The sequence below is a fragment of the Diuraphis noxia genome, unplaced genomic scaffold, assembly GCF_037042655.1.
Source record: "Diuraphis noxia isolate RWA-SAM2 unplaced genomic scaffold, SU_Dnox_SAM2 contig0002, whole genome shotgun sequence".
Classification (NCBI taxonomy): domain Eukaryota; kingdom Metazoa; phylum Arthropoda; class Insecta; order Hemiptera; family Aphididae; genus Diuraphis; species Diuraphis noxia.
This window is the reverse complement of record NW_028301712.1, coordinates 18,323,393-18,333,294: the sequence shown is the minus strand read 5'-3', so window position 1 is coordinate 18,333,294 and position 9,902 is coordinate 18,323,393. Positions and strand designations below refer to the sequence as shown.

The 9,902-nt window shown below is 29.4% G+C and overlaps 1 protein-coding gene across 5 annotated transcripts; it reads left to right on the top strand.

Moving 5' to 3' along the window:
* Nucleotides 1–334: 334 nt before the first annotated feature.
* LOC107172765 (UDP-glucosyltransferase 2-like) lies at nucleotides 335–9,606 on the top strand. 5 transcript variants are annotated; one of them, XM_089220093.1, is made up of 6 exons: nucleotides 346–459; nucleotides 645–792; nucleotides 2,274–3,095; nucleotides 3,963–4,188; nucleotides 4,662–4,881; nucleotides 8,446–8,720. In XM_089220093.1, exons 2-6 carry the CDS (start codon nucleotides 790–792, stop codon nucleotides 8,711–8,713), a joined length of 1,539 nt encoding a protein of 512 aa, XP_089076219.1. In that variant the 5' UTR covers nucleotides 346–459; nucleotides 645–789; the 3' UTR covers nucleotides 8,714–8,720. The 5 variants fall into 5 exon arrangements, with proteins under 5 accessions (XP_089076220.1, XP_089076219.1, XP_089076221.1 ...); XM_089220095.1 differs by having other exon boundaries at nucleotides 2,231–3,095; XM_089220094.1 differs by lacking the exon at nucleotides 645–792 and having other exon boundaries at nucleotides 335–459; nucleotides 2,231–3,095; nucleotides 8,446–9,606.
* Nucleotides 9,607–9,902: the final 296 nt, after the last annotated feature.

Below are 9,902 nucleotides of genomic sequence, written 5' to 3'. Positions count from 1 at the left end.
TTTTATGTAATAAAATTTTATCAACCCAGCCTGTTTTTAAACAGTTGAATATTTTAGAACGTAACAAAAAAAGTATAAAACACTGTACAGCCGTGGACCGTTGTAGTTCGTATTCCCAAACCAAGAACGATATATTATTCTGTACACTTATTTATATAGTATATAATTAATCATATAAAATCGTACTTAATTGCCAAACTTTTAAATTGTATATTTTATAAATGTAATAAATAAATTTATCTTATCTATTAATAATAATTGATAGCCTTGATATCTGCTCATAAACATTATAATAGTTGAATACAACAAATAAATAATATTGTACTAGATACCGATTCAGTTTATGCTTAACCATATTACCAAATCAAATATTACATTAACGAAAGAAAGAAATTATTCTGTAAAATTCATCGCCAATTGGTTTTTTAATTTCATACTCGGTTACAATTCAGTTTTAAGGTAACATCTGCATACTTAATAACAATAAATATTATAACAATCCTCTGATAACAAAACTAATAATTAAGACTCGGATTTTAAACCGATTGCTAATTATTTTATGTATGAAATCAAGTGATTTTGATACCAAACAAATTAATTAATTTTTTTTTTTTTTTTTTTTTTAATGTAAATGCTTTTTTCAGTTATTCCAGCAGTGGATTTCCTATATGCTTATTATACTAGAATAATAAAATAAAATTTAGTTAATAAGAAAGCCCTGCTTCTTTGTATAAGAATATTCTGTCAAATAATAGTATTAGTTTCACTACTGAAAATCTTGTCAAATACATGGTAAAGTATTTTTTTTAAATAAAAATTAATTTTCAATTTTATTTTTTTTTCAGTTTAATAACTAATTCATGTTAATATTGGTTATATGTTTTTTTACTTATTATAATTTAAAATCTAAGCTCTACTATAATAACTAAAATATAATATATTTTTATTTTTCAATGAAATTGCTTTTGAAATTCGATTATTTGATAAATACAAACGATATGTATTCAATCGTGTAACAATTGTAGTTAATAAACTTGATAGTTTAAAATTGTGTGTTACACATAAATTATTTACCATTAATTTTTAAAATACGAAATTACTCTGCTGTCAATAGTCAGATATACCATAGAACAATGTAAATAAGTTCGTGGCAAATAGCTTAAAATTAATATAAATATTTCAAAAGTTGCATAATGTATGTTGAATGGTAAATAATAATAAATGTACAGTCAAAAAGTTTCAAAAATAAATTTGATTAATATTTCTAATCACAGTAACTTGTTTTACATTAATTTAAAACAATATGAAAACGAGCATGAGATTTTTATCAACAATTATGAAAATAACAAACCAATAATTTAAAAATTTCCAATGCCTATAAAATATTATACATTTGAGTTAAATACCTATATCTACTCATAATAAAATAACCAAATAATACAATGATTAAAATGGAACATGGTATATATATATAATATACATATATATATTCCAACTATTTACTTACTGAATAAGTAACAACTACTGAAACAACTTAAAAATGTATATGTGTTTATACAATGATTATTTGATTAAACAGACTTTAAAACACATCGTGCAGAGACACATCTCAGATAATATTATTTTTTGAATCACTTCTAAAAGGTATGCAATATGCATTTACCTAATACTTAACATCTATATATTATATATAATCAAAGTTCATCAGCGTCGTAGGATCAGAAAAAAAGTTGGCTATATCAAATTAAAATTCCAATTATCAGTTACATAATACAATAAACCAATGAACACAGAATTCTTTTATTAAACAGACTTTTTGTAGAAATTATTAAAATATAACTATACGAATATAATACTATCATATCACCTATAAGACATTCTTAACTTTTGATTCAAACTTCAAAGTGATTCAAGTTTAAGAAAATATACCTGGAATGTGATACATATATACTATAAAAAAGAATAAATTTAAAAATTTAATAAAATTATGGTTTTCGAAGCTTAATAATTTTCATATCAGTTGTGTTATTTTGAAAACTGTTTTCAAACCGAATTAGTCAAATTTCCGTTACATCGTTTAATACCCCGTTTCGTGTACTGATGGTCAGTCTTAGCGTTACGTGCTTTCAAAATTTCGAACTAATACATAACATCATCACGTTACAACACAGACAACATCATAACAACAGTTACGTCCAAAAAAGTAATGAATCTAAAATTATATGTACAGGTGAATCACACTAAAGTAACGCCGAGTGCGAATCGTTTTCCAGACTATCATGTGTTCCGGAGCAATCCGTTTGGCCATCGTCGTGTGGTCGATAAGCTGCATGTCGACAACCACGGGTCACCGGATATTGGCTTGTGAGCCATGCCCCGGACATAGCCATTGGAACGTTATGTCGGCGGTGTTGGAGAGCTTGGTGTCCGCCGGGCACGAGGTGGTGTGCGTTACCATGCACCCAGCAACTGACAGGTTGGCCGCGCATCCCAACTACACGCACGTAGACATGTCGTCGCTGTCCGTCGGTTCACTCCAGACAGCTCGGGACATGGACTATGCTCATGTTATGAAGGTCTTCCGGTCGAACGCGTTCATGGTGGGGCTGGCCACCACCCGGGCGCGGTTCGTGTGCGAATATTTGTTCGACATGCCAGAAATACGTGACATGTTGGACGGAAACGGTCCCGCGTTCGACGTTGTCGTAATGGAGTCACTGCACTCAGAGTGCATGTCCGCGCTGCCCGACAGGCTGGGCGTGCCGGTCGCTTACGTGGTCCCGTCACCAACCGTCAACTGGATGCCGGCGGCCACGGGTGCCCCCGACCACCCTTCGTACCTTGGCACGCTGCTCACCGATCAACCGACACCCACGACTTTCAACCAACGACTGGCCAACGCAATGGTTTACGTGCACACCGCATTGGTCCGATGGTATAACGACAAGAGCCGCGACCACCGGTGGCCGGAGCACCGACACAGCGTGGTATTCGTGAACACGCATCACTCGGTGGAACCGGGTCGGCCGATGGGACCAAACGTCCATGAAATCGGAGGCATTCATCTCACCCGGCCACTCGCTCCGATTCCCCCAGTAAGTGTCTCATCATCTCGATTTTGATAGTTGTTTTTGAGTCGTTCCTTGATACGCCATCACGTTTTTAACCTTAATTACGGAATAGTGTTGTCGAACGCATACATTTATCACTGTTTACTATTTGTCTGGTCCTCCCCCTCTACACACACACACACACATACACATACTATTTATGGAATATTGTATGAACCTTTGAGTTGAACCTAACCTGTGAGAAGTTTCTATTCATGGCAGTGATAACATAAACAAAAACCTAATCAAAGTATCCACCTTATCTAAATTACACTAACAAATTATGAACTCAAATCTGGAATAACTATCTTTTTCTAGCCTAGTGAAATATTGTAATATTCATTGGGTATAGTTTTGATCAAACCATTCAGGACACATTAATAGTTTTATTCTTCTATTACTATTTTTAACGATTGATAATTAACAGCCACACATAATATGTGAATCACGATATCTTAGTCTTCCAACGTTCCAACACCAAAAAAAAGTTATATTGTTTAAGATTCTCCATTCCATTATTAAAATAATATATTCTGTCATATACTGATCATTAGAATACAAATGTTAAGTCTACACTATTATAAAAAGTATAGTTCAATAATATATGCACTGCGTGAGCTTTTCAATAACTCGCATTGAATATATTTTTTACTAGAAAAAAAGCTTCTAAATAGATCTAAGAAAATACTAAATTAATAAAAAGAACACTCTCAGCCTTATTATTTATTCAAAATTAGCGTCATGACACTATCGTGGAATCAGTCATGAATTTTGATGTCATGATAATTATAATTTTATTACCTATAATCATTGTTTTTGTTAATTATTCATGCATTCATTGTTTTCCTGGAGGATTTAGCAGATGTATTGGACAAGAGTAATGAATTCGGCGTCATCGTGTTTACTTTTGGCTCTTTGATTTCCATGAATACACTACCTGAAGATGTATTAGATGCGTTTAAAATCGTATTTAGTCAACTTCCCCAAACGGTTATTTGGAAGTACGAGAACGATTACATGCCCGACAAGCCAGAAAATGTGGTGTTGTGTAAATGGTTACCACAGCGCGCTATATTACGTGAGTTAAATTGTAATCGATGACTAACAAATAGACTTGGACCCATATCTGCAGAAACTTCTCCTAAACCTTAATGTCATCTAATCTAATATATAAGGTTTAAAATATTTAAGTCAATAAAATTGTACAATGAAATGTTATCGTTTTAGTTTAATATGTAGGTAAATATTTAGTGATACGTTAGAAATGTTACATATTTGTATTTATATAATTTTTACAGTATTTGCTTGTGTAAATATACAACGATTAGGGAAATAAATTACTCTAAGGTGTCTGAAATAAAACTACAATTTTATATGCAGTTATATAAATATATAAATATGAAAAACCCATGAAAATAAAGTCTGAAAAATTTACAATTATATTATATAAATATTTACAGTAAATAATTATACTCAAAGGATTTTATTTAAGCTCTTAATTTGAGTATACACCTGATATTTTATATCCGTTTTTAAACGTTGAATTTTTAGAGCATCCCAATGTGAAATTGTTCATAAGTCACGGTGGGATGAGTGGAGTGTACGAAGTTGTAGACGCGGGAGTTCCAGTTCTTGGGATACCATTGTTTTACGACCAACCGAGAAACATTCAAAATCTAGTGGACCTCGGTACAGCGTTGTCAATGAATATCAATAACTTTACTCATACAACACTGTTAATCACTATAGACCGATTAATCAATGATAAAAGGTAATACTTTCAATATTAGTAAAATTAATTTAATCGGGAGTTTATAATAAATAATTCTAATATAATTTTAAATCATGAAATTAATTTTTTCTTTATAAAATGTTTGAGCCTGTTGTTATCTCTCTGCTGTATATACCTAATGTGTCATGTAGATCTCTAGGTATAAGGGTGGGGTGTAAGTACCGGATGTTTTAAATCTGAATCGAATTATATTTAATCATTGTACTCATACGAAAACCGATTTTAATGAGTGCAGTTCGTAAACCTTTTTTACTAAGTACCTATGTTTTATAATTTATGATATTATTACGCACAGGCTTCAGAGTAATACAGGGTGTAACAGTACTATTTGACAAATATAGTAGTATTTATAATGGAAATTTGTTAAATAGTCCTGTTACACCTTATATAATGCGAAAAAAAATTGCATTTTAAAAGTAATTATGTATATAAATATTAAATTGTAATAATATACTTTAAATGTTTAAGTACTCATGAATAATATTTTTAGATTACAACAAAATATTAAATAATTAAAATTGTCATTCTTCGTTTACACCCAATTTCGTCCGAATTTGAAATATCTATGAAAAAACTGGTTGATATTTTTTTTAAATAATAACTTTTGAATAACCTTGTATTAAATTTTTAATTATTTCTACTTAGTGAAAAATTATTTATCATTTATAATTGAAAACAACTGAAAAAACGATAATATATCAAGCCTATAAATAGCTCAAGAAGAATCAAATTATTTCATTTATGGAAAATTTCAAAATGGTCATGTTATAAAAATTTGGTAAATATTTTAAGTAACTGTAGTTATTTGTTCTTGAGTTAATACAAAAAACAAAATATATTTTGTCAAAAGCTGGTGTTTTGTAAGAATTCTATTTTTCAAAAATTTAGGGTTTTCCATTATAATAAGCTTGTTTTACCATCGTAAGCATAGATAATACATGTATTATGTATGATCGTAAATTCGTATAAGTAAATATAAATAATAGGTACCTAGTTTTTATCATTACCTTTTAATTTTGTAGAGATTATCTTTAAACCACATCAATATGTCAAATCAACTTTTTCAAATGAGTTACGAGTTCAGTAGGTATGAGTTAAAATAAGTAGATATTGCATTACAAGTTTTTATCATAATTAAATTTTCAGAAATACTTTTCATATGTTTTTCTAATCATATTTATGTAGGTATTATAATATTAGTATATTATCATTTTTAATTTTAATTTTAATTGTATAAGTAGTACATCTACATAGGTGTTCAAAATTAAATTAAATGGTAATTACATTTTATTGTATTAACAATTATCAATCTTTTTTTTATAGCAGATAATTATCTACACCAATAAATCTGTTATAATAGTTGTTACTTATAGATAATAAAGATAAAGGTTTGGTTTGATTAAAACTATATTCATTTGGCCTATATAAATTAGTAGGTTGTAGGTAACGAATACATCATATTATCTTAAAAAAATAAGTCTTATCTAATCAGTGACGGCTTAATGGGGATACCATCGCGGAACTTGGATAATTATTTTAAATATGTAAATATAAAAAAATATAATAATGAATAGCAATTATTAATAGTTAATTATATAAAAGTTTTTAAAATATAACAATCATGAAACATAAGTACGTTTGCATAGTCTTGCAAAAGTAAAAAGAACAAAATAATTATTATTTTATTAAACATATTTTTGTTTGCCTTACTGCCAAGTACTAACCAGCACCAATGTTGACATATTTTGTTATATATATCTATACCAGCTAACAATATAGTTTGGTTTTTCACAAGTATAGAATTAATGTTACACCGCATGGAGTATTATTTTTCGAATGCCATCAAAATAATTTATTTATCATAATAATTGTCTATTACAGATTATTACTTTTTATCTGTAAAATTGTATACATAACTTATGGCAGCTATTATAATATTTATTACTTTGTTTTTGAAAAGTTCTATACCTAACTAGGTAACTAGTACTACTAACGTGCCTATAACAATAGAAAAAAAGCACAAAATCGGTATTTATAAAAATAAGTTCTCGTGATTTTATTGCATCGGGGAAGCATGAACAAGCACTCCCAATAAACATGTCCCAAATAGATTTATATAATACACACCTAGGTATTAACTTAAAATGTATTATAGTAACACAACGTAAAACGATATTGAACGAACGTCTATTTGTACGGGTTTGACACAATTGTTCATGGACCCTTCACCCTCGTTATTCGGTCACATGTTTCGGGGACCCCACGCAAACATAACCGAACCGAAAACGGTGAAAACGTTGCGGTGGTATGACGGTTCGATGACACTTTCAAGTTGTATACACGTGGTGCAGAGATAGTGTATTGCAATCGATCTGCATTCTGCACCGCATAATAGTAATATTCGAATAATATTGGCAATTGGCACACAGCCTTACTATAGAATGTAGTTTAAACTACTTAAAGCACCAAAAGGCTACATTACAGGAAGTCAGTTATACGGTGGCGTTATGAATTTATGATACTTTATAAATAATATTTATTATTATTATTTTCAAAATAATACGATCAGAACATAATATTGTCATGTAATGTATTACTCGTATTATAATAGAGTCCTAGAGGGAGTAATATATCAAAAACTTAGTGTTAAAGTTCAGTTAGTATAGTAAGTACATAAGAAAAAAAAAATCAAAACTCATGAGCAGTTATAAGCGTTGCACGCAGCAGTTAGTATAGCGTGGTGTATGTGTGCGTAATAACATTAGATCGCAAAAATAGTAAAGACATTACTTCAAAAATAATAATTTGCGCAGTTTTGTTTTGGCACCATCACGATTCACGATATCGTCCGTAACTCGTTGAAGTACATATTAATATGTAACAAAAAACAAATTTTAAAATCGTGTGGTAGTTAAACTGCAATTGTTTCGACGAATTCGTTTTAAAGCCCGTTGTATTATTCATAATCATAACCATATATTTACACCATTAATTTAAATAATTTTTTTAGATTTTATAATATATGGATATAATTTACCGGAGAATTTGAATTTAAATTATTAGAATTACATACAGATTGTCTGAGCATAAGTTAAATCTTTACCTAACTTATGACTTTCAAACCAGACATTTTTAATTTATAAAACAAAAACAATAAAATGTTATTAATTCTTTTACAATCACAAATAAAATGTTTTTGATTATTAATTTTTAAGTTTAGTCGACATAATTTAAGTTTACTATCGCACGAATGTACTGCAAAGTATATAAGGGAGAATTAGTACTCAAATATGTTTTTCTGCTATAGTAAACTCCAATAAATCCTTGAACTATAAATACTAATTGGCTCATAAGCCTTAATATTATGTATAATTTTATTTTTATTTTATAGCTACTTTTAGCTTTTGAATCTACTTATTTTATATTTTAATTTCGGGGGGAAAGAAATTTTGCGTATAATAATATGCTATAAATGTAGCAATACTTAACCAAGATAAATTTATTTAACTGAATATTGATTTGGAGGTCTATTTTTTTCTTCAGTTTTTCAGAAAACGCCAAACGGGTGGCGTCCTTGTTTCGAGACCGCCCCATGACGCCCTCGGAGTCAGTCGTCTACTGGGTCGATTATTTAATTCGACACGGTACGGAAAGCATCATCAGACCATCGTCGGCCGATGCATCGTGGACTAGCCATTTTATGTTGGACATATGTACTGCATTTCTGGTGGCATTGCTGATGCTATGGTTCATCACGAGTGTCATTCTGCACTTAATGCTCAACAAATTCATTCCATCCAATTTGAAATGACGCACAATCTTACAAATACATATAAACAATTGACGTTGCGAAGGGGGTAATCGAATGATAGGTGTCTTTGAGTTTTTAAGGGATTGTAGGTGGGTTTTTAATAATTTAGTATTATCTAACTATTATAGGTATTGTATCTTAGTATTTACTTCGACAGGAGTGAAAAATATGACAGTAATTGCTTTTATTGGATATTGGCTGGTTGGGTGTGGGTGACTTCATAGACTCTAAAAACTATCTAGTTCGTGACGTTTCCCACGTAATTGCTTACACGAGACAAGCTAGCTTCGTGTGTTCACATAGCCTATACGATTTACTTGCTACCAAAGTTCAGAATAATTATATAATATAAATTATGCGTGTACTAAAAAATTGCAATTCTATAAAACGACTGACACTGAAATAGTAGCTATTAGAGAGGTTTAATATAATATTAAAACTCTTTAGTGTATATAGTTTTAATTATAAACTGCTCCGTAATAATATTTTAGTACCTATATTTCAATTTTATTTTCACTTTTTAAACAGTAGATATAACTGCTTAAAAAGTTTGCGTAGATATTCTTTTTAAAAATATTATGGAAAACTAAAACTAATAGTTTCAACATAATTCAAAAATATGTTTGATTATAAAAATAATATTCACCTAATAACTATGTAAATTATAATAGGTACATTGCGCTATTAACCAAACAATTCCTAACTCTAACGACTAGAGAAATTCAATTATACTTATCTTGTTTTAACTTTTTTTATTAAGTACAGTGATCGATTGAAAGTATGGAAGGAGATAATATCTAGCTTTTTTTTTTGAAGTAGGTACTGTTTTTTCTACAAAAAAATATTTTTTACAAATGTTTTTGTTGTTGTACAAATGCAAAATTGTATTGTATTGTATTGTATAATATATTCAAATTCAATTTGATAAACATAGGTTTATTATTATTTTGATACTGCGTAACAACTATTGAATATAGTAATAATTATAGTTTAAACAAATATGTATTAGTTAATTATAGATTTAATTAATTAAAATCATTTTTAATGTGAGTAACTTATAATATTGTTTAAAAACTTTTTTTTAAAATGCTTATCGCCTTATCGGCAAATGCTCATGAGTAGTTGTAACTTGTAACTGGCATACTGGTATATTGTGATTATTTGTTTAACTATTTCTAGTTTGCTAGTT

Excerpts from the sequence above, each read along its gene's own strand:
- LOC107172765 (XM_089220093.1), top strand. Across the intron at positions 3,096-3,962 it reads CACTCGCTCCGATTCCCCCA|GATTTAGCAGATGTATTGGA; the intron begins GTAAGTGTCTCA and ends GTTTTCCTGGAG. Across the intron at positions 4,189-4,661 it reads ACCACAGCGCGCTATATTAC|AGCATCCCAATGTGAAATTG; the intron begins GTGAGTTAAATT and ends TTGAATTTTTAG.